Below are 26,265 nucleotides of genomic sequence, written 5' to 3' on the forward strand. Positions count from 1 at the left end.
TAATAGATTTCACTTCTCTAGCCACGTTAAGGCAGATCGTCTTGTCAGACATGCGCAGAAAGAAACAATCAACAAGTCATATAAGTGCGGCAGGTACGTATTAAATTAGCGGTACAATTTTTGAAGATGTTTTCCTAAAAATTTGATTACCTTTATTCAATTTTAAACACCGCTTTTATTTCTTAAAATATACTTATGTGAGATAGTGAAAGAATCCGATATATAAAATCAAAGCAATGTTATTTTAAATTTTAAACTTTGTAACCGCTCTTTTGTAGCTTCTTTTTATATTTTGTACTTATTTTTATAATAAAATTCTTCATTATATGGCTCTTTTTCCGCACCGAAAAATGCTTTATTGTATAAGCTTATAAATGACAAAAAGACGCATTAAACAACGTTTGATTCATACAGTATGCTTGCAGAATTTGATAATTATGACAAATGCTGCAATAATAGAGTTCAAATGAATATATTTTTTTCGCAATTCATGAAAACTTCGCGAAATCGTGAAAATTACGGTGATAAAGCACAATTCGAAATAAATAATAGATCGATTCTGAAACCATTTTTTTAACATCGATTTCAAAATTACTATATGAATAATAATAACATTTCACTTTGAATATAGTCAATTTTCAACTTTCTGCTTTTAAAAGAAATGGTGAATTGTTGTAGCAATATTCTATAAAACACGCTGCTGTCCATTGATGGCAATAAGGTATTACAACAATCCCCAATTTTTCATTATTAAATTAAATTATTAATATTTAGTATGTTATTATTATCTATAAATTTCAACCGATGGATGGTTCGACTCCATCGTTGGGTTTATTAATTATTTGTTAATTATTTTCGTCTATGCAGCAAAAGATGATATACATGAAATATATTTAATTGAAATACATGGCAATCCTGCTGAACTGTCACATTTGCTTTTCGTTTTCTCAATCATTATTACGTTTGACATACAATCTTCGGATTTGGTTGTCTCCATGTATTAAGTGACGTATGGTGTGCCAATCTATACATGTATACTACGCAAAACAGAGGTAGAACATACACACTGGCAGTTTTCGATTCTATGTTCATTAATGTGAGTCAGCAGTCAGCACGTGGATGTTCAATATGGAAAGAACAAAAATCAATGTAGTGGTCATGTTCTGATGAGTTCATTCATATTCTACGTTTACTATATGAAACTGTTTCTTACGTCTTGCAAGCAGTTCCTATAAGATCAAATTCGAAGTGAAAGACATTTTTGCGTTCTTCCTCTGTTAATATCTTCACTGCTGGTGTGAAAGGCGAGATAATTACATCGTATTTCGATATGCTTAAACGATCTTAACTTATTTCCAAATCTTATTAATCACAAATCTATTGTGAGCTAGCACCACAACATTTGAGCTCATGTGTAAGTACGACATTACCCTGATCACGGAATATTTTGGAGCAACCGTAAACGACACATATCAGAAAGTTTATTTACGATGATGACGACGAACCTATAGCAATGGGCAATATAGTAGCTGTGCTTTGCGTGATACTCGTCTGAAAAGTGTATACAACTGTGAGAAATGATTTCATTAATGTGATTGAAGTGTAAGGATTTAAAATAGCTATTAGAAATGCAAAAGCGTTGTTGGATAAATGTTTGAATTTTATTGATTTATTTTACCTTCTACCGGTCATTGACACAATCACACAATGTTCAATTCTGAAGCAGCTGCATATGGTATACCCCCAGCTTGTTAAAAAAAACAATCATAGCATTAGAAGTGCTGTTTAATTTCGTCGCATAGTCAAAAACTCGCCATTAGATTATATCCTTTTGAAGCATTTAAATAATATCAGACAATATACAAAAAGTTTTTTGTTTTGTTTTTAGGTCCTGCATAAGGAAAGAGCCAGAGCGTTGAGCATTACCACATCTTCAATATGTTTTTCCTTTTATTACAATCGGAGGAGGTATACAATGTTTTTCTGGTGTCTACAGGATAAAGAAAAACTCATGAGCAGAAATCCTGGATGGAATGTATGTTTATACCATCGTAATATTATTCCTGCATCTAACGAATCCCGCTGCGATGAGGCCCAGTACACTGAATTTGCAACATCAACACAATCATGACGTATCCAAAAACATATTAAGGTACGTTTGGACCAATCGATATTCGAAAATAAGTGATTCGTCACAGTACAGTTAAATCGATAAACAAACGACCCCGTAAACGGGGTAACATTTTTCGATGAACCATTTTCAACATATGAATCGTGCTTCTCTACTCTATAAAGGTTTGATTATTTGAATTGCTTGGGTGTTCCTACAATCTTTGAAAAGCTTGTGCAATATCCGTTTTCATCTAAATGAACATTCAGAAACTGTTTTTTATCGAATGAGCGATGTGCAGTAATAACGATATTTTGAACTTGCCTGATTAAGATGACTTAATCATGTCGTTCCATTATTGCTACATCTAGATAACTCGAAAATCAAAATTTTGAAATGTGCAACTTTGAAAGTATGACCGTTTTACAAGGTGATGGTTAATTGCAGAGAATATGATTGAAAAATACACTTAAACTTGTGTATTTTGAATCATACGCTTATGAGCTGTGGATATTTTTCAGATTTAATTAAGAATAATGGTTTAACATCTTCTTCTTCTTTCTTCCTGGCGTTACGTCCCAACTTGGACAAAGCCTGCTTCTCAGCTAAGTGTTCTAATGAGCACTTCCACAGTTATTAACTGAGAGCTTTCTTTCACAATTGACCAATTTTGCATTTGTATATCGTTTGGCAAGGGGCCCAGATAGACGTAGCGGTAAACGCGCAGCTATTCAGCATAACCATGCTGAGGTTCGTGGGCTCGAATCCCGCTGGTCGAGGATCTTTTCGTAAAGGAAATTTTCTCGATGCCCAGGGCATAGAGTATCTTCGTACCTGCCGCGCGAAAAATGAATCGGACAGCTTGGGTCTTCGCAAAGCACTGGGCAAACACTCCGAGCGCGCGAAAATGAATCGAACTGCTTGGGTCTTCGCAAAGCACTGGGCAAGCGAACGAAGCCAGCGAAAAACACTCCGAGCGCGCGAAAATGAATCGAACTGCTTGGGTCTTCGCAAAGCACTCATGCTTCCTGAAGCTGAATATGGAGAACAAACTCTTACAAGTCATATACTTTTTGAGTTATTTCAAAATAAAAAACCCTTGAATTGTGGACTACGCTTAGAGGTAGGCAATTTCCTAAGGAAAATCAGCATTCTATAATTTGTGAATGATACTCAACTGAACATATTTATAAAATTTTTGACAACCGAATCGTTTTCTGCGTTGTCATTTTTGATAACAAACGCATTTCTCTTGCTCATATCGTATTCAGAACTCATGACATGATTTCTTTGATCGTGCCATCCATAATCATGAAAATCATTGTTTCTAAAAGTTTAAATATTTGTGCATGAACACAACTCAATTTACGCAAAAACCTTAATGTTTATTGGCTCATGAATAGTAAGGAAGAGAAACGTCATTTATGCATTGAAAATATTCTATCGATAAATGTTGAATCGAACTTTTTACGAGGCGAGTCATTGCGATCAAGGTTACCCCGGATTACGGTATCCAGTTGTAGCATCAAGGGGACGATGTGTTGCTCATATGTTCGACGTTTCGGTTTTTTTTTTATTAAATCTTCATCACAGGGATAGGATTTTGTGTTTTTGTTACTGTGTTTAATGTCTTCCATCATCATATAACGACTATTAGTATTACACTTGCTCCATTTTTATGAGAATTTGTTTCTTTCTTTTGATAATAGGCTGTACTTTCAATAGCAAAGTTTTTCTTATCATTCCAATTAAGTATTATAATATGTTCATCAAGGGAAAGCATAATTGGTTTAGCTGCATCCGATCGATAAGGTGAACACTCACATCAAAGAAGCTCCCTGTTTCTATGTTGTGAAAAGAAGAAGCCTGAACTTCGTGTTAGCAAAAGCTGCATGTGATTGCTAGAACTATGAAATAATTTACGTACTACAATTCTTGAGGGATCGAAGCAAACCAATTTTGCAGAAGGACGAATAAATCGTAAAACATTACTGTCAAAACAAAGATGAAATAAAGATCTCCATGGCGCATGCACTTTCCCAAAATTTTATGGCACATAAGGTAATAGAGCAAAATGTAGAATGCCGTGAAAAGTGTACTGCTGTCTGGGTTCGATTCCCGGTCGATCCAGGATGACTTCACTAGGCATAAAGTATTATCGTACCTGCGACACGATTTACGAATGCGAAAATGATAACTTTGACAAAGAAAGATCTCAGTTGACAGCTGTGGAAGTGCTCATTGAACACTAAGCTGATCGAGATTGGCTAACATAATAATAGTCATTGAAGCTCCTGAAATATCTTCAAAACAAAGGATTCATGTTCACTAGCGCCACCTAGTGGCAACATCTTGAATTAACTGGCTCGAACAATGATAATCCTTGAGTTACTGAATAACATTGCCGAAGATGCCTTCTTTCTAAATGGATAGGCACTTGATATATCTACAAAACAAAAGTAGAAGTTTCATGCCCATTAGTGCCACCTAGCGGTCAAATTCCTAACGAAATGATGCAGATAGCGCTCTATCTCCAGGACAATTTTACCGAAGACCCAAGTTTATAAATTATGTGGATTTTGAGATATACCGATTTCAAAATGTGGTCTACATTTGATGATTTTACCGCATTTTAAATGGTCATACTGGAAACAAACATTGTCGAGTGTTTCTTAAGAAGATTCTTGAGGAATATTTTGGTTTGGTGTAGATAGATATCTCTGTTACCAAATGATACTATACAAATCACAACGGTTGTACAAAGTACAACAGTGCGACAACTCGAAGGTTTACTTACAGTGCACATCAAAATGATATGCCTAATTAATTGTTCAACCAATTTATCATTAAACTCATCGAAATATGTTTTCAGCAATACACTCTATCAATTTATAAACAAATTATTGTTATTATTTCTTACAGGGAAGCTTACAGCTCTTGGAATCAACGATCTGATAATTGTATTGTACCAGAACCTAATATTCAACCACTTTTTCGTGATTTTAAACTGTTTCCAACTTCTGAACAAGGTGTGTACTTTTTGCAATAAATAATTGATAATTTCAAGCTTCATTTGACATTCAACGGTAAAAGGTGACCTGACAGCTAGACGACAAGACGCCATTTTGCATATGACATATTACGACCTCATGGATACACTAGTCATTTTGATTACATTGTTTGATTACTGATTCCCAATGATTGAATTTAACTTGTTAACTCATGGATCTTTTTAGTGCATGACATGTTAAGAACTGCTAGGTTCATTGTGCGTGGTTGCAACAAATGTAATAAGGCGTCCAAACATAAAAATGGATTAACATTCGGAGAATTCTCAGTGCTGTTAACAGATATACGTAAAATAAGGTACGTTAAGAGTGAATCTCAAAAATTTATCTGATTTATAAAGGAATAAATTACCATTGATTTTATTTTCAGGCATACATCCATACTAAATAGTCATGACAATACACAGTCATCTGGGTATAATGTTACAGATTCCTCGCAATCTGTCAAAGCAAGCAATTCGGAGCTCGATGACCAATCTACAGCAAACAATGAAACCACATCAGGACCAGAGGTTTTTTTAGGAGGCTCGTGTAATCCAACAACTTGGAGAGCTGATGTGGCAATACCCACTCTGAAGAAATTAGGAATTACTTTCTACAATCCGGTAACTTGAAAATTATTCGATTCAATAACTTAAAAAAATAACATTTATTTTCTGAAATCAAACAAAAAAAAAAGTAGCAAAAAGTAGTAGCAATAGTACTTTTCCTAAGGAATTCGCAAAACAGAGGAAATCTGAAAACCTCTCGCGTTTAGTATCATAACGGAGTATCCTATTTCTCTTTCGCTACTTGGCAAGGCGAATATGTCTGACAGTCTTTACGGTTTTATTTACTCAAGTATAATACGATATGAAACGTTCTTCTTCGCATCGCTTTGTAAAGTCTAACGAAAAGCGACTGATGTTACAACCTAATAAATCTAATAAAGCGAACATAATTTCATCTAAGCTTAGTTGATATTGAACGAAAAAACTGCTTTGAAAATTTCAGAATTAATTACGGATTCTCCCCCCTTAAATATAGGACATACAAAATTCAAGTTCGAATTTTGTATTCAAGGTCCCCTACTTATCTAATGTACACCGAAATGAAGTCCATGTTGACGCATGGTAGTTCACATTTTAACGAAAGAACATTTGCAAAATATGCATATTTTTACATTTTGGCGCAGTTTAAATGTTACTCGAGGTGCCAGGATTAGGCAGCTAATGCTTTTATTGTTGATATTCGGCTTTCCAATATAACCGATCAAATTAATTTTTAAAGCTCTAAAATAGGAAGAAAAAATGTGTGTTTTCCTGAATTATCAAAATATATAAACTTTTTACGCTAGGATGCAACGAAATAGAAGTTGTAAAATTTGTTGAATTTGCATATATTTCTTTCAAGTTTTGGAATGAATGAATAAGCATGTTCAGGAGCATCAAACATCTATCCAAAATTTCTGAAATGTATATCAACAGTTTCTGAAATATCAAATGATCTAAAATGAGCGAATCTTTATTAGGACCAAGTAAACGATATACAGATACGCTTTGTTGAGTGAAAACTGATTGAAAATCCAGTAATGAACACTAGATAATTTTACTTTTGCAATTGAGGGACCTAAATGCAAATGGTGCAAGTGACATTTGGTGAGTTTTAACTTGAAAATACAAAAACTTCTACTGTTTTTTAAGCTTTCCAAAATCCAAACAATAGAAGTGCTATCACATATGAAATACTCCACCAGTATATTTGATAGTTTGATTAAATTTTGGTATACTAATGATAAGATGTATATCAGAATTAAAATACAGTATTGCGGTTAATTAATACAAAAAATATCAGGGGTACGATTCCAAAGTATAGACTTCAAGAGGGCGAAATCAAAAAAGTTTGAGAAACACTGCTCTTAAAATATTAGCTAAAATCCCATACGCGATTTTTGTCCTACATGGGTAACCATCCAGACAGTACTGAATTGTATATGTTAGGTATATTTGCGGAAAGGGGCTTATTTAATGACAAATTCAACATTAAATTGAAGTACAGGTCGGACTCGATTATCCGGAGTACCGATTTTTTTTTCATTCCGGATAATCAAATCCTCCCGATAATCGAATCACTAAGTAAAAAAATTATATCTTTGATAAAAGAACTTTAACATTATTTTTTCTCGTTATTTTATTTATATGATGCGGTGGCGTAGCCAGATTTTTTTTTCTATGAACATTAGGGCTATTTACAAAAAAAAAAAAATACCAGCATACACAAAAAACCACTTTTTTAAACCCCCATTTTCTTGAATACGTTCTAAACTGCAAAACCATTCATATTGTATATTGCAATGCCAAATTATCTCAGATTTATGCATAAAAATTAAAAAATAAAAACACCAAAAAACAAATTCCGGATAATTGAGTCTAAAATTCCGGATAATCGAATCCCGGATAATCGAGTCCCCGGATAATCGAGTCTCCGAATAATCGAGTCCGACCTGTATACGTTTTGACTATTTATTTTTGTTTTTATAATTGCAGCAAGTTTCAGAATGGACTCCAGATCTGCTAGAATTAGAGCATCGGGCGAAAGAGAAGGCAAAAGTGTTATTTTTTGTCATGGATCCACAAACAAGATCAGCCGCTGGTGCAATTGAAGTGGCTAATATAGCAGGACGTAATTCTAAGCACCTTGTTCTAGTTCTTTTACCATACGCACAACAGCAGAAGATATTAAATGAAACATTGACATTAGAGTAAGTATTCTTATAAATGTATTTTAATAGAGGCTGGGTTAATTTTTTTTTCATCAACAGCGAATACAAGGATCTTTCTCGAAATCAGCAATTATTGAAACAGCTTGTGCGACGAAGAGGATTGCCAGTACTCGATAAAGTGGCTTTGGCCTTGGAACACATAAAAAATATACTGTCTGGAGGACCGTGTCGAGATCAACCGCACAACATTGCAACAAGATTGATGTAAGCGCTCACTGCTACTTTCTAATCCTTGTGTTAAATGAATCTTAAGAGTCAAAGGCGAAGGCAAAGAATAGAGCTATCGTGCGATAGTTCTATTTTTATGGTTGTTATTCACAAAAGGAAAGATGCTCTTTTGAAATGGCTTCAGAATCAGTGAGCACTGATTTACTGGAAAGGCATATTTTGAACTTTGGTACACGCACAAATGTGCTGTATACGATCTGTCCCATAATTATCAAATACTTGCTACAGTATTTTAAAACTTCCTGCGATAAAAGCCTTAAGATGACAGATATTGTTAAACTTATTGATAAACGAAAAAATCAGTTTTTCTCTAATATCTGATTGATTGTTTATTTAAAATAAAAAAAAACTTTTTTCACTAAATTTGAGTAACCAGAAACTAAACGATTGACACCTCTTTTAGTTTTAGTTTATCTAAACTTTTAAAACAAGTAAAATGTGCCATTAAATTGCTTAATACGCATAAAGCGTCACGAAACATCATAAGATAGGCAACTTGCTTTGAAAAAGCACGTTTTCTGGAATAAATGGTTTTATGATAAGAAAAAACAAAGACTAAGTTTTGCACCTCTGTTAACAACTTGTTTGTCAACATTGTTGGTTATACCTGAATAGAGTTATGCAATTTAACCTTCTTGGAAAACAAAAAAAGGTTAACAATCATCATTAGATATCTTCATACTAGAAAACATTGTAAGTTTGTGCTGCGAACCAAGCGTGTATGATCAAAAGTTCACTAACTGATTATAACCAATAGACCAATTCTTCAACTTGAACCACACTTTGATTCTGTTAATTTGTGCTTCTGAAATTTTGAGGTGTGACTTCGATTCATCTTCACCTTAAATTTACCCCAGCCATCAATTTGCCCCCTGAATACAGTACTAATCTGATTGTTCTTCTATTTCTAGATCTGTTCGACGAACTTTTGATAGAGTGGTGAATAATAGTAGTGAAGTAATAAATTTAATCCAATGTCAAACAGCATTGGCCGCACTTGGCTATCCGTCTGGCATAGTTTCGATCAGCGTAATAAAACAAATTTTAGCATATTTTGAAGAAATACGACAACAACGGCCTGCAAGTAGTACACAACCTGGATCAAATTCAACATCAACTAAAACTACCAATGGTTATGCGGACGATAATATCTCGATAACATTCGATAGCTTCTGTGTACTAGAATCATATCTGTCCGTCCTCCAGCAGGAGATTCTGGAAACAAGTTGTGTTTCGCCCATTAAAGGGACTAATTTACAGCAGCCACCAATATATCTCACAGACTTTCAAGGTAAATATAAATCATCTTCTTAAGAGCCAGTTCGCGAGAACCGCAACCCCCTTTCCAAGGGAAGTTGTATTGATGTTCTCCGATCAGGCTGAAATTTTCAGGGATTGTTCTTCTATATAAAAGATGATGTTTTGCAAAATATTAGATTTTTATATTTGGGGGAAGTGGGACAAAATGACCCCCAATGATTTCATGTCACTAAACATGCAAAATCACAAAAACTGATATAACTATAGTAAAAGTGCACGGATTATGTTGAAATTTGGCATGAATACTCTACGTTATATAAAATTTGAGATTGGCATGGTATATGGATTTTGAAAGTACTTCAAATCGAGAAAAATGAGTTTTTCATAAAAAATTTAGTGATTTTCAAATCGATTTTTTTCTTACCAACCGAACTAGGTCAAAAAACTAAATATGACGTTTTGTAGGGTAGCTCATGGGCTTTCATTTGAAGTGTAATCCAGATATGCCGTTTCAAAAATTTACGAAAAAAAATTTTTTTTCGGGGTAGTGTTTGGATTTGAGCCATTTTGCGAGTACCGCAACGGCCTTGTCTAGAGAGGTTGTATTGATGTTCTCCGATCGAGCTGAAATTTACAGGAGTTGTTTTCCTATATAAAAGAAGATATTTTGCAAAATTTCAGATTTTTATATTAGGGAGAAGTGGTACAAAATAACCACTAACGATTTAATATATAAAAAATACAAAATAAATTAAACTGCTATAATAGCGATAGTAGGGGCCCAGATAGCCGTAGCGGTAAACGCGCAGCTATTCAGCAAGACCAAGCTGAGGGTCGTGGATTCGAATCCCACCGGTCGAGGATCTTTTCGGGTTGGAAATTCTCTCGACATCCCAGGGCATAGAGTATCTTCGTACCTGCCACACGATATACATATGCAAAAATGGTCAATCGGCATAGAAAGCTCTCAGTTAATAACTGTGGAAGAGCTCATAAGAACACTAAGCTGAGAAGCAGGTTTTGTCCCAGTTGGGACATAACGCCAGAAAGAAGAAGAAAAATAGCGATAGTAAAAATGCACGAATTTGTATGAAATTTGGCATGTTTACTTAACGTTATATGAATGATCATTTTGGATAAAAAAAATTTCAAAACGAGAAAAACCTGTTATTTTGTAAAATTATTTTTTTTTTCAAATCGACTTATTTTTGTCAACCGAACTAGGTTGAAATTTTGTAGGACAACTCAAGGGCTTTCATTCGCGATGTACCGTGGTAAACCAAAATCCGGGCGGTATGAGCAGCGTATGGAGGCCTCTTGTCGGTAGTTGTAATACCGATTATATCATACCGTGTTGCCGCTACCGTATCTGAAAGAAATGTCACTTTCTTGCAAAAGTGATGATGTGGATAACAATAAGTCATTGCACCAATGTTTTCGTTAGCAGCTTCGGCGGTAGTAAGCGTTGTTTCTTCTCACGCTGTTTGGATGGGTATCAACTACCGCATTTTTTTTTAATTTGGATAATGTTTGATGGGTTTGATTAGGAGGGTCACATGTATGTGTGTATGATGGTATGTTTGCTAGAGATCAATTTGTAAATAATTGAGTTTAGCTTAGTTTAGACTGACTGCACATATGGCTGCTATGAGACACTGTACTGTTTATATCTTGAATGGAATTTTAACTTTTACTAGCCTTGATGTTTGCAAATTTCTCGAAAGAGTAAAAGAGAGACGAAGATTGTTAAAAATTGCATATTTCCTCGGAAAATTGTGCGTTTTTTTACAAAAAAAAAACATATTTTTCAGTACAATCTGTTTAAATGGTACAGTAGTTCTTGGGGTTTTTTTGTGTTTTCCGACACAAAAATATTGGGGGTCATTTTGACCCACTTTTCCCTTATAAAAAGTGTTGTTCTGCCAAATGGGTTTCTTTTTGAATAGTAATGAACACATATTGTGTAAGCAATGTTTGTGATTTAGTTGTTTGGACAGACATGTTGGTGGTTTAAATTGCAATCATCACTGATCGGTTCAATGAACGACGCACAGTATTGTTCTTATTACATATTACTCATGTTTTGATGATGTTCAAAGTATTATTCCAGTTTTATTTGAAAATTGTGTACTTACGGCATCGAAACATACAATTCCAATACAATGTCCAGATTCAAAAACATTGGGCTCCAATTCCTGACAGCCTCTTATTACTTTTTTAAACCATATTTACAGCATATTTTTTCAATGTGGTGTCACTAAACTTTTAAACTATAACTTTGTGTATTATTATGTTACAATCACCACTGCTGTGATGATTGCCTCCATCTAAGCGCCCCTCGAACGCATTGCGGAAATGTCAAGTGGGGGAATGAGAATTGAAAAAAATAACTTCTCATTGTTGATTGATCGATGTGAATGCAAAATCGTTTATTAAGTGAATTATAATTTATATATTATTACTATATGCTAATTAAAACTGAATAATTACAGATAGCGACCTGAATTACCCTATATTAAATTTAAAAATTTGAATTTGTTTGCCTAGTAAGAGACCAAATGTAAGTAATAAAAATATGCTATACGATTATCTCTAACCAATAAATTTATACCTTTGAGCTGATCTCATCGGGGACATTGATCAGTTTGTTGACCTCCGAAAGGCCAATACGTCGTAATAACTACAAAAACAGCTATTTTTTCATTCAATATAGTTGTATAAATGTTGTCAATTTAGCATTTTATTGGTAAATATTATCAGAGTGTCCGGATATTGGTACCGTCCGAATTTTGATTCACTACGGTACACCGCGAATGAAAGCTCCTGAGTTTCCCTACAAAACTTCATATTTAGTTGTTTGAACTAGTTGGATTGACAAAAATATAAGTCGATTTGAAAAAAAAACTAATTTTATTAAAAAAAATAAAACAGATTTTTTTTATCAATTTGAAACACATTTCTAATCCAAATACCATGTTCATTTTGAAGTTCATATAAAGTAACGTTAATTAAACATGCCAAATTTCATGCAAATTCGTTTATTTTTACTATCCCTATTACTTTAATTGATTTTGTATTTTTTATATATTAAATTATTAGTGGTTATTTTGTACCACTTCTCCCTAATATAAAAATCTGAAATTTTGCGGAATATATTCTTTTATATAGGAAAACAACTCCTGTAAATTTCAGCTCGATCGGAGAACATCAATACAACTTCTCTAGACAAGGCCGTTGCGGTACTCGCAAAATGGCTCAAGTTCAAACACAACCCCGAAAAAAAAATTTTTTTCGAAAATTTTTGAAACGGCATATTTGGATTACACCTCAAATGAAAGCCCATGAGTTACCCTACAAAACGTCATATTTAGTTTTTTGACCTAGTTCGGTTGGTAAGAAAAAAAATCGATTTGAAAATCACTAAATTTTTTATGAAAAACTCATTTTTCTCGATTTGAAGTACTTTCAAAATCCATATACCATGCCAATCTCAAAGTTCATATAACGTAGAGTATTCATGCAAAATTTCAACATAATCCGTGCACTTTTACTATAGTTATATCAGTTTTTGTGATTTTGCATGTTTAGTGACATGAAATCATTGGGGGTCATTTTGTCCCACTTCCCCCAAATATAAAGATCTAAAATTTTGCAAAACATCATTTTTTATATAGTAGAACAATCCCTGAAAATTTCAGCCTGATCGGAGAACATCAATACAAGAAGGGGTTGCGGCTCTCGCGAACTGGCTCTTAATAGTGGCCACAATGCCACTATTAATTCTTCTTTCTGACTTTCATGTCCCCACTCGGACAGAGACTGCTTCTCAGCTTAGTGTTCTTATGAGCATTTTCACATATTTTTTTTCGTGAGTTAGATTATTATCAAAATAACGTGTAACTTTTACGCAAATTTCACTTCATCTTCTTGTTCGTTTAATACATTTGCTAAGTAAAGCTAATGTCTATATTAACTAATTCATTCCTTTATTTTCAGGTTGGAGCCGCCGAGCTCTTCCTTCGCCGATCAATACAGGAAAACAGTTCGCAGCGGAATCGAACATTACCAGAAACCATTCAGCACAGCTTTCAATATCTAGTGATTGCAATGACACTTTTGAAAATGTGCACAGAACTAGTGAGGCTGACATAGAAAAAATCAATGCGTCATCATCGAAACATACTGACGACACTTTATCTGGCACACATAAACATATTGAAGAAAATTGTAACACTCAGCTTCAGCAGAGCCAAAACTCTTCTAAATCAGCATCAGATCAAAATAATTCAAATCATTCTTCGAGCAACAGGGAGAATAATGGAATGAAAACGCGTGATCTGTATCTCGGAGGCAGTTGCTGGATGCTGACAAATTGGCGACAAAACTATGCAATACCTTATCTGAAAGCGAAAAATATTACCTTTTTCACATCCACCTTGCATGAAGGACCCGAATGTTCTATCGATTTCAATGAAACGGGAGAAATTAGCATAAAAGGAAATGATGAGCTTATCTTTGATCCAGCAATTTTGGATGCTAGTCGAATACTGCTTTTCGTGATCACCGATAAGACCAGATCGCTGGGTGCAATGACAATGGCGGCACATTACATGGGACTCGGCTATAACATAGTACTGTGTGTACAAATGCTACCAAATGATTGTAAAATCAATGGATTACAGGTAATATCATTGTCTTATAATATACATAAAAATTTACACCAGCACCACACATGTTACAATTATGCAGCAGCAGCTTAGTTATGAGAAAAACTGGTCAAACATCGGTTGCTATGACTGGATTGTAACATTTTTGCAGCTTAGGATAATAATTATGCAGTGTGAAAGAATTATGAGACGATTTACCAAAATGTTTAAAAAACTAAATAACTAAGGAACACAACGATTCCTCCAGAGCGAGCTAGTTTAATAGAAAACAAAAACTTCCTGGGTTCAATGGTGCTTATAACGGTCGTCTGGTCATCCGATTTTTAAGATTTGATTTTAAAGTGTTACATCCATTGTTGTCAGAAACCGAAATCACTTTTGCGTCTGCCCAACTATTAAGGAAACTTATAGATGATGTGATGAAGTATATCCAAAAATTATGTTACTAAATGATTATAAGCAATAATCAAGCTTGGCCAGTTCTTATTATGTATCCGGTAGAAATCAAGACCAACATTTATTTGTAATTATTGTTTTCTAGGGCCCCGTGCGTCGCAGCTAATATGTGAATAGTGCGCTGTGTTCATAAAAATCGTAAGAATGCAGCGCCACACTAAAAAACTGATTTCAAAATCGCGCGAGTTGAGGCGCGTCGCGAGTCTCACTGGCGCGATCCGGTTTGGTGGCGGTGCGACAATAATAAATGTTACCACAAAGCGGTCAAAGTTTGTATTAATCAAAACTATTTTTTTTTCGAATCTGAGACGATTTTTATTATTTCTTCTTCTTCTTGGCATTTACGTCCTCACTGTAACAGAGCCTGCTTCTCAGCGTAGTGTTCTTATGAGCACTTTCACAGTTATTAACTGAGAGCTTTCTTTGCAAAAGTTGCCATTTTCGCATTCGTATATCGTGTCGCAGGAACGATAATACTTTATGCCCAGGGAAGTCAAGGAAATTTTTATCACGAAAAGATCCTGGATTGACCTGGAATCGAACCCAGATACCTTCAGCATGACTTTGCTGTGTAGCCCTGGACTCTAACCACTCGGCTAAGGAAGGCCCCTTTGTTATTTGTGATGTGATTTAATCTACAGCTATACCCCAGTAAACACAAACTCGTATACGATTGCGCATAAGAGTACACAAGTGGAGGCGATATACGTACATGCGCCATAAGGCTGCATGCAAGATGTACGTATATCGCCTCCACCTTTGTACTCTTGTATACCATCATATACGATGGTGTGTTCACTGGGACAAAACTATTTTTAGCAAAGTTGTGTGAAATTAAATGGGCTACAACTTTGCTAAAGCCTGTATACCATAATGCCTACAAAAAAGAATGTTGGCTATTTCATTTATATGAAAATGTGAACCACGCTAATTTTGAATAACATTAAACAATGGGCCTTACTAAAACAAACAACTTTGTAGAAGGCAGTTTTCATTTAAAATTTAAAGTTTAAAGTTCAAAAGTTCTAAATGCATCTTTGCACGTAAATCGGCTTTCTGGACAAAAGTGTGTCGGTGGTGGAAATGTTCGCATCACGAAGCACCTCACAAGAGTAAACCAACGCGAAACAAACATGACAGACTCGCAAACAGTGATAAATAAAAAAAAATAAACGAAATTGGTTGCATCCGAAAGCAGTCGACAGCAAATTTGGTCTAGTTTTAGGAAGTTGATTGGCCATGTTATTGGCCACCGGATACCGGGTGGCATTTTTTTTTGTGCGGTGTGAAGTTGTATACCTAGATGGTTACAATTTTCCTAGAGAATAGAACTACTAGGAAGATGAATGACGTCGGACGCATCAAGATTCGAAAAAAATCTTCAGAAATATGAACATTTACGTGAAACTAATACCGGAAAGTATGATCAGTCATGTTCATTAGACCTGTTCATTTTTGAAAAAATGTCTGGAAATCTACCGGTCAAGCAATATCCTGAATTCTCATATTAAGAACAATGTCTGGTCAAATTTTCAGGTAATTTGATAAAGATTTCAGTATGCTTCAAGTTAAAAATGTGTTTAAGGGCTAATTTCAAGGTTTGAAAAATCATAACTGCATGTGGAAAATCAAAACCACTTGCTTTTACCTCTATTTGAAAGCTAATTCTATTCTGTTCAAGTTTGTCGAACACGCAAATAAGATTAAATTGAGTTTAAACATTGTTTGATCATGATTTGTTCTCCACAGTACCCAAAAATCACAGTTTTCTGAATACATATGGTAGAAAAAACAGACATCGACATTAGTTTTTCAAAACCTAGTCAACAGGAATCGAACGAAATAAATCTATGAATTCATAGACCATTAACAGCTTAAGCCTGATTCGCTGCTGACAAGTAATTTCTCGGCCTATCTTGATGCATGGGAAATTTCTGCAAGGAATCGATCAAGAATGCGCTTTTTTCTGATCGCAGTACGCAGTTGAAAAGAACTGACACTTCAAATGGGAGTCGCTGTAGAAAATTTCTGCAAGGAATCGGCGAGAAATTTCTTGAGCGATTCCTTTTCAGTAGCAAATCAGGCTTTAGGGGAATTAGGGGCATAATGGACACGTTAAGCAAATGTTCGTTTTAAGACCATAAAATGGTAATTTTTTTAATTTACCCCCGGCTAGTTTTCAAGTTTGATGGTAGTGCGACGTGCTACATTCATTCATGATGATAAAAATCATATCATATGTCAGAAAAGCGAGATAGAAAATTGGGTCGAAAACAAGGCTGGTTAAAAGGTATCGGGGCGAGATGAACACCTGCATGAAATTTAATGATTACAATATATTTAATGACTGTCAATCGTTCCGATATGTAAAAGGGCTCTCACTCAATCATAATAGCTAAAAAGAACCTTTCTAGTTTCGATACTTTGTTCAAAAATTAGATTTTTCCACGGCCTTGCTTATGTGCCAATTTGAAATTGAGAAAAACTCTAAGTCAAATTTTGAAGGGCAATTGAAGCAAAAAATAAATTTTTATACCGTCAAACATTTCAAATGCATTACAGGTTTCATACAGTGTATAAACTTTTGATGAAGTATGCATATTCTCAGATATTGAGGGGGTGTCCATTTCGCCCCGTATGTTCATTATGCCCCTAATCCCCCTACATGTTGCTTTAAGCCTGATTCGCTGCTGACAAGTAATTTCTTGGCCTATCTTGATGCATGGAAAATTCCTGCAAGGAATCGATCAAGGAAGCGCTTTTTTCTGATCGCAGTACGCAGTTGAAAAGAGATGTCAGTTCAAACGGGAGTCGCTGTAGAAAATTTCTGCAAGGAATCGGCGAGAAATTTCTTTAGCGATTCCTGTTCAGCAGCAATCAGGCTTTAGGCAATAAATTACAAAAAATGCACAAAGATCGAACACCGCATCGCAACCTGATGATAGTTAATTCACGCATGACACATGTACCAACCAATGAATGAATTGTACAAGTTAGCGTTGCTTTTTCTTTCCGAGTGATGATTGTTTGGATCGCATTTCATTGACGATTAAGAACGATTTGAAAACAATCATTATCATCGACTGAGAAAAAGCAGTGCTAACGTGTTCATTTTTTACACCCGCCAAAGCTCGCGGGGGTGCTCTTGGCTCACCCACAGCGGATTTATAAAAGTGCTTCCTAATTTTCTATTTTTCATAATTTATTTTTGTAAGATAAATTGTAACTTATATCGGGATTGAGTTTTAGATATGTAGAGTCATCATGTTCTGGAAATTAAAAATCCGAAATTTTCATACAGGTGTGTTTTTCAGAGAGAATACTCCCTAAAATTAATGATTTTCAAGAACCTTGAAGCACAAATCTCAACCAAACTTTGTTAAAACTTGCTCCAATCATAAAAGTGTGTTCGACAAAAGTTCGTAAAATTGAATCAACTACTATGTAAAGGTATTTTCGATCATTTTTGATGTTCCGTTCGATAGTTATGAATTTTTAAAGCTTGAAATTAGCTCAGAAACACATAATTGATTTGAAGCACACCTAAATTATCTTCAAATTGACTGAAATTTTGACCAGAAGTTCATTTTGACATAAGAAATCAAAGTATTGGTTGACTGTAAAATTTCCGGACAAATGAATAGGTCTAATGTTCATATTTCCAATAATGTAAATATTATCCGAAGCTACATCCAAGTAGGCATCAAACAATTCACTCGCTGATGTTGCTGCCTCTTCTAGCTCATCGTCATCCGAACAGCGTCGGCCCTCTACATCGCGAGGTCGGTTTCAAGCACCCTCACGCGAAACAAATGCGTCTGGGCCTGTCCTAGCAACGAATCCATCCCCGACAGTGAAGCTTCCTACGTCAGTCTACTATCTAAACGTCAAGGGTCTACGCACCAAGACTGCTAAGCTACGTTTGTCACTATCAAGCTGTGACTACGATATCCTCGCCTTCACCGAAACATGGCTTAGACCGGACATCGGTAACGCTGAGTTTTCATCTGGTTACACCATATTCCGTTGCGACCGCATTGCATTATCCAGTAATTTTCTTCGAGGTGAAAGAGTTCTTATCGCCGTCAAGAAATCATTCCAATGCGAGCTGGTAATGTGCACTGGATGCGTGCATATTGAGCAGGTTACTGTTCGCATAAAACTGCAAGGTTGTTGGCTGCTCATCAGTCATTCAGCAAATTACGGAGTCCATGTCGAAGTCAAATATTTTCCGGTCTCCAGCCAACGGTAATCTACTAGATCTAGTCTTTGTAAATTTACCGGAACATCTCGATCTAGTCGAGCCACCACTCCCACTTTCAGCAGTCGACACACATCATATGCCATTCGTCGTGCTTCTCAGCACAAACTTTCCCGATGTCTTTGACGACCAATCTGAAGACATTGGCTTAAACTTCCAACGATGCAATTTCGACGATTTGAATGCTGATCTGTCCTCTATTAGCTGGGAGATCCATCCAGACAGTTCGGTGGATTACGCTCTCACGACATTCTACAATAAACTAAAGCAGGTAATCTTAGAATATGTTCCTCGTAAGCATCGCGCAACTAATTCCGTCTTCAATAAGCCATGGTGGACCACAGAGCTACGAATCCTTCGCTATGTCCTCCGAAAAAGCAGGACCAGATACTTCTCGTCCAGATCTGTTGCCAACAAAAGTCATCTTTGTGATGTAGAGATCCTTTACAACACGCTGCTTCTTGCCACCCACAATGACTATATCGCTCGAATCCAATCCTACGCAAAACATAACCCCTCGTCCTTCTGGAACTTCATCAAACGCCAGCGCTCTAACAACTGCATTCCTGCAAAGGTAGAGTATTCAGGACATTCAGCCAGCACAAATTCTGAAGCAGCTGACTTGTTTGCAGCGTTCTTTGAAAGCGTCTTTACTCGAGTCTCTCCGGTGCCCCGCCATGACAGATTCCAGAACATACCCTCGTTCGACATTAGCATCCCATTACCTCAATTTTCAATAGAAGAAGTATCGCAGGCCTTGAACGACCTCGGCATCAAAAAGGGTTCTGGAGACGACAATCTTCCCCCGTTGTTGTTTAAACGATGCGCGTCCACACTCGCAGGTCCAATCACGGATGTCTTCAATCGATCTTTTGCCGAGAGGAAATTTCCTTGCGCGTGGAAAAATGCTATTATTGTACCAATCCACAAATCTGGCAGCCGTAACCGTGTTGAAAACTACCGAGGTATCACGCTGTTATGCTGCTTTAGTACACTGAAATGAATTTTATTGTAGAAACTACTGAATCTATGGTAAAATTAAGAACTGCACCAACGATTTTCGACCGATTACATTAATTAATCTGTTAACTCTACCAAAACATAGTCAACATCACTACACAAGAAAATATGTTCGGTTTATTAACCAGAGTTGTAGTATTAATGACTAGACACATTCTTGATTTGACAAGTTTGGTACTATACTTCTGACCACACAGTGTTCTACGGTGGGTGTCACGGATTGGTATACAATGCTTTGTAGTGGATGCTACTATGTTTTATATCCTGCAAATAAAGAATAAAATAATATGTTAATCAGTCCACAGTCCGGGAAGTCTCTCTTCTGTGCCAACTGCAGCCAGTACTTATAGCTCAGAAATACCGTAGGTACGAACAGATAAAAGGTACCAAGTCAAAAGGTAGAATAATTAATATCACTTGAGGTAGACATGACAGTCCTTTCCCCTTTAGAAACTTTCTAATAACTCTTTAAAAGCCACCTACAAGATGCAACAACTCATACAACGATCAATCGAAAATATATCCAAAGAATTCCACGATGTTATCTTAAATACGCAAATTTGCTAATTCCATGACTACAACAAAACATTCAAATCATTGGATTTTACTGCTCAACATTACATTTGACAAATTCGTCAACACTAAAGAACAATTTCGTTCATCTCAATACAGCAATCGCTTCACAAAAGAACAACTATGTTCACAATAAACGATAATTTCGTCAGCTCTGAAGAACAATTTGGTTCAACTCAAATCGGCAATTTCACCACACTTTCAAAAACAGATACAATTGGCAATTCGCCACCCCAAAGAAAATCGATTATCTTCAACACACGTTTCCATGATCCTCGTCGCCACTTTTATATCCTGCAAATAAAGAATAAAATAATATGTTAATCAGTCCACAGTCCGGGAAGTCTCTCTTCTATGCCAACTGCAGCCAGTACTTATAGCTCAGAAATACCGTAGGTACGAACAGATAAAAGGTACCAAGTCAAAAGGTAGAATAATTAATATCACTTGAGATAGGTAGACATGACACTATGGACATGGTCACATTTACTGCACTGCTCAGTGATTTTCACCAGATTATAGTAAACTTAACAGATTTTTGTAGTCGGTTGAAAATCGTTGGTGCAGTTCTTAATTCTACCAGGGATTCGGTAGATAGTACAACAAAATTTGTTTGCGTGTAAGGTGCTTGAGAAGTTCATGTACAACATCCTGTAAAACACCGCATTGCCGATCATATCGAATAGTCAGCACGGGTTCATGAGGAATAGATCGACTACAACGTTATGTAGTCGTTGTTGTGTCACCGCATTATCTCGCGAGGTGGAAGCGAAATAGCAGGTAAATTCAATCTACATAGATTTTGCGAAGGCTTTTGACACTGTACCGCAACTCTTAACCGTCGAAAAGCAATCGAACGGCATACGTGACCGTCAACTGCGCAAGCTCTAGCGCGTCCGAAATAACTTCGGGAGTAACGCAAGGAAGCGTCCTCGGCCCGCTGATCTTCATAATTTTTGTGAACGATCTGTATCAGCTGCTCTCGTCTTGAAATTCATCCTTCGCAGACGATCTTAAGCTATATCGGGACCCAGGTGCAGTAATTTTTTATCGTTGACACCATATATGGCAACCTCGACTGTCCTACTCTTCTCGGTGAAGTCTCTTTCAACGTTCCTCCACGGCGATTCCGTAGTTCCTCTTTCTTGACAATTTCTTATCACAGGACTGCTTATGGTTAAAAAAAACTCTTTTAGTTTGTGTGTTAAAGCTTCAATGACGTTAGTGATCGGTTTAATTTTAATTTGTCGAAAGTGATGTTCTAAACTAGGATTAAAAATTTAAGTTAATCAAATTTTAATTAACTTTTAGGCAGTCTGTACGTCGTAGACGAAGACGGTGGAATATAATAATATAATGATAAACCTCAAAATTATCAACTACCGAAAAGCTAAACATTACATATACTTCGCAATTGAATTAAATTGACAAATTGATGTGAAGTTTTGCGAAAAAGTTACACGTCTTCTCGGTGAGAATCGAACTCACGACTCCCTGATCTCTAGTTAGGGCGCGTTACCCCTACGCCATGAGAGGACTAATGGACGCAGAAGTTAAACTGAATTCAATTTCAGCTCAATTATCACGTTGTCGTTTTTCGCAAAGTGCACCTCTTTCGGAAGAATTAGATGCCCATCCAAACACAACGCTTTCTATTTATATCCAATGCCTAGCCCGAGAGCACATTATATTTGAGAAATAACACACCACAAATAAAAAGATAAGAAAGATTGTTTTTTTTTTTTCAACGGAGGCCTCATAATTCTACTTAAAACCAAGATGGCGTCAAAATCCAAGATGGCCGCCAGATTTTTTTCACTCAAAATAATACTCCTATTCTTCATCTGTCTCAAATAATACACCAACGATTGAAAACTTGTTTCTTTGTTGTACAAAAAATGATGTTTGCATCGATTGCACTCGCCATATGGCTCCATCCTATTACCCCGAATGCCATTACCCCGAACGCCACTACCCCGAATGGGTCACTACCACGAAAGCCATTACCCCGAATGGGTCATTACCCCGAACGCCACTACCCCGAATGAGCCATTACTCCGAATAGTATGAGATACAGTGAAGTATCTTGTTTTGCGGGCAAAAATGCGACTCTAATGAAAACTGGTTATTAATGGCGCATAAAATTCGTCGGTAAAATGTTCGTCATATATTTTCCCTTCTTTTATATGTCAGCTATTCTTTCGAAATATCTTGTTGACAACCGCCACCGGAAAAATTCTAACCCATAACCCTTAATATGATCTTGCCGAACAGCTGCGTAATCACCGGTATTTGGACTTCTTGGTGGTGTTTCAATTTTGTTTTTAAGCAATTAGTTTCCTTCCTAATGTATAAAGGTTGTGCCATAGCATCACGTTGTTACAGTGATCATTCACGTCATAGGTGCAAACATTTCATCATAAATTTTCCCTTCTTTCTTAAATAGGCTGTTCTTTCAAGTTTTCATTGGATAAGCTAACCAATAATATTTCCACATAGATCAACTTATTTTTTAAGGAATATATCCTGAAGGCATTCACTAAAAAGAATCCTGCTACAATTCCAGTCAGACATTTTCCCTTTCTTCTTGTATAAAAACAGACAAGTCTCTTACGGATTTGCTCACCACTTTTCTGCCATCATCATTTCTTCATTGTCTTGAACAAAAAAAAATTTTTTGTGGTTATCTCATCGAAAATCAAATTAAAGATCCCCCAAACCAACGAAAATATTTACTGTAGCGGGAATCAGAGGTCGCCGTTATTCTAACATGTACAAGTGTATTAACATTTCCTGTTGTTGTTGTTGTTTGAGAGAGACTTTAACCCGAAGATCATTCGTCCCTTCCATTAACGTTTCCTTGCTTGCTTGCGGAACGGTTATCTATCAAATTGGTCTTTAAACGGGTTCAATAGAACAACACATGCAGCGACTATCTCAGGATGATCTTCCATTACCATCGTTCACGAAACAAATTTTTTAAGTCTTAATGCTGGTAGCCCGACACCCACAAAAATGAGTAAAGGAAGTGGGTACCTACGTCCAATAAGAAATTTTACTACATCCTAATTTTGTGCATATTATAGCTATTATTTTCATAATAAATTCAACCTTCTTTTCGAAATAGGCTATTCATCAGAGCTTTGCAATGTGGCTGTATGAATCTCATTAAATCAGAGGACAAATCCAAACAAAACTTAGTATGTAAAAATTATTTGCTGAAAATCTAGCTCTTTTTCCATCTCATAATATTTGAAAAAAGGATTGTTGAGCAAAACTCGTTAAATACTCATAAGGAATCGTACAATTATCTCCCCACTCTCTAACTAGAATAAGTCTGAATATGTTATGCATTCGGGGTAATGGCGTTCGGGGTAATGACCCATTCGGGGTAGTGGCGTTCGGGGTAATGCCCCATTCGGGGTAATGGCTTTCGGGGTAATGGCGTTCGGGGTAGTGACATTCGGGGTAGTGGCGTTCGGGGTAGTGTCATAGAATCCGCCATATACGTTGAAATAGTAGAACATGATTTAGAAAATCGTTCATACCATAGGGTAAATACCTTTGCTCACCTAGTTTTTGTAGCCTATCTTACGCAATTTTTCCTCAGCTTTCTGATGGTGATCTCAGAATTCAAAACTAGCGGTGCGCTAATGGCGAAAAAAACGATTTTTCTAACAATATTCAACATGGCGGCCAAATTCAAAATGGCCGCCAAATTTTTTTGCTATATGTTCCAAGCGAAAGATGAGACATATCACGTGAAGAAATACCCAATATTTATCAAAAAATGGGCTTTTTCGCAAACTGTTCAGCTAGCTGGCGTACGAGGGATCCACCAATTTGAGAAAACAGAAAGGACCACCCTTAAGTTTTATCGAAAACTAGCGATCAGTGACATAAAATTGGAATTCTAACGATGGGTGCCGATGGCGGCCTGGTTTCAGCGAGAATTGCTCTTTTTTAAAGTTAAATCACATTTATGGTCATAGCTTTTGCATGTTTGATTTTTCAGTTTTGGTATGTTCTTGGAACTTTTATCTATAGTTAAAATACTCAACTTTTCAGAATACTTTGCTAAATTTTTGAACAAACAAGTTATTGCAGTTTATGTGGTATTTTTAGCGTATTTATCATACTTGTAACTTAACAAGAGACAAAAAGATGCAGATTATATTATACGCATTGAAAGTATAAATTCTTAACTATAAGATGATGTTAAAATGTTCGTACTGTAACTCACAAGTGTTGCTTATTTAATTCTCAAGATAATTTGAAACCAACTCTTGCCATGATAAGATTGAAATAATATAATTTATTTGAATCACATTAAGAAATTTATCCTCCCACACCCCTTACATGATGACGCATTATTGTTTCGACAAAAAAGTAAAAACAATCGATGTGGACATAATTTATGTCATGATTTCAAAATGTTTTATGCGGTTACGTAGTTTATGCACGATTATATTGCATACGTGCACAGAATTTCCTACCATGTTAAAAAAAATACAAGTGTTGTCACTGCATTAAATATGCTCAAAAGAGTTTTCATAGTATTCGATTACAAACGTCGTAATATTATAAAATAAAAAAAAATCACTTGCACATACACACAAAATTTCAACAGGACAATATTGATGAAATCTAGCACTTTGAATTGGTGTGGTAAAAAATGTTTCAATGGTTCAAGTAAATGCTATCCCTGGCAGATTTAGATATTTTTCAAACGTTTGGGCTGGGTGGTGTCAAGTGCAGGCTTTGAAATACATGTCATTTGAAAAACGAAATTTTGAATAACTAGCATCTCTCTTGTATTCATTTTCGAATATCAACTAGCTTATTATTTCTGCTTCATTAATAAATTATTTTCTCTGTTTCAGCTTTCAAGTTCGGCAATCAAAGATTACAACAGAGGTCGTGCGTATTTGATTGATTTGGCCAAACGGCAAAACATCCCTGTGTACAGCAACATAGAAGATGCCCTCAAATCAGCAGTGGAAAAATTAAACTACACCAGATGAGCTATAATGGAAATATCTACAAAATGGATATGCATTCAGTTAGTTTTTATGGATATAAGTTATGCCTCAGTAGAGCAATTGTATAACATTTTTTCATATTTGATCTGAATGGCTCGTGTCGACAAAGCAGTACTTAGTTGAAGCATATGATCATTAAAAAAAGTAAATCTATGGAAATTATTGAATGCATCACACCAGAAAACCTAGCTTTATTGAACATGCTGACTAACCGTTTAGTTATGGTCACAGAGCCAACTATACTCTTACAAACATGACTTACGCTTGTACATAAAATTATTCAATAACATTTAATTGCTAGGAATAATTTACTAATTTAACTATTACTTGCTAAAACTACACCTAATGTCAATAGCATTTGGGTCTCGAAAAAACGTCCTCACTCTTTATTTAGTTTTAATAATGTAGGTACTGCAATATTTGAAAATACAACCCATTATGGCACAGAATATACATCAAGGGCATCCAATAAAGCAAAATTTAATTATTGCAAACCACTCTTATCGTACAGTTTCATTTAAACAGAGTAAGCGTATGTAAATTGGATTCAACCAATAATTTACACTTCTTAAATGAAGATTTCTACCTTTTTTCCTTTTTTATTTGGGTTTAAATGAACAAGACTACCTATTTAGACCTATTCATATTTTCAAATAGGTCTGGAAATTTCCCTGTCAACCAATATTTTGATTATTCATGTCAAAATGAACTTCTGGTCGAAATTTCAGTTATTTTGGAGAAAAGTTAGGTGTGCTTCGAATTACATACGATGAACAGCATGAGAACTCAGAATACTGCTTGACCGGTAGATTTCCTCCC

General features: G+C 35.8%; 1 protein-coding gene across 6 annotated transcripts; it reads left to right on the plus strand.

Moving 5' to 3' along the window:
- Nucleotides 1-74: 74 nt before the first annotated feature.
- Nucleotides 75-25,943, plus strand: LOC5564083. Of its 6 annotated transcripts, none has more exons than XM_021844365.1 (10): nucleotides 75-93; nucleotides 1,889-2,152; nucleotides 5,033-5,139; nucleotides 5,347-5,476; nucleotides 5,549-5,783; nucleotides 7,704-7,918; nucleotides 7,979-8,143; nucleotides 9,079-9,458; nucleotides 13,424-14,109; nucleotides 25,288-25,943. In XM_021844365.1, the coding sequence occupies exons 2-10, from the start codon at nucleotides 2,034-2,036 to the stop codon at nucleotides 25,426-25,428; spliced, it is 2,178 nt and encodes a 725-aa protein (XP_021700057.1). In that variant the 5' UTR covers nucleotides 75-93; nucleotides 1,889-2,033; the 3' UTR covers nucleotides 25,429-25,943. The 6 variants fall into 6 exon arrangements, with proteins under 6 accessions (XP_021700057.1, XP_021700060.1, XP_021700058.1 ...); XM_021844366.1 differs by lacking the exon at nucleotides 75-93 and adding an exon at nucleotides 1,131-1,414; XM_021844367.1 differs by lacking the exon at nucleotides 75-93 and adding an exon at nucleotides 1,468-1,602 and having other exon boundaries at nucleotides 5,033-5,288.
- The last annotated feature ends 322 nt before the right edge of the window (nucleotides 25,944-26,265 follow it).

Source organism: Aedes aegypti, chromosome 2 (assembly GCF_002204515.2).
Source record: "Aedes aegypti strain LVP_AGWG chromosome 2, AaegL5.0 Primary Assembly, whole genome shotgun sequence".
NCBI lineage: Eukaryota > Metazoa > Arthropoda > Insecta > Diptera > Culicidae > Aedes > Aedes aegypti.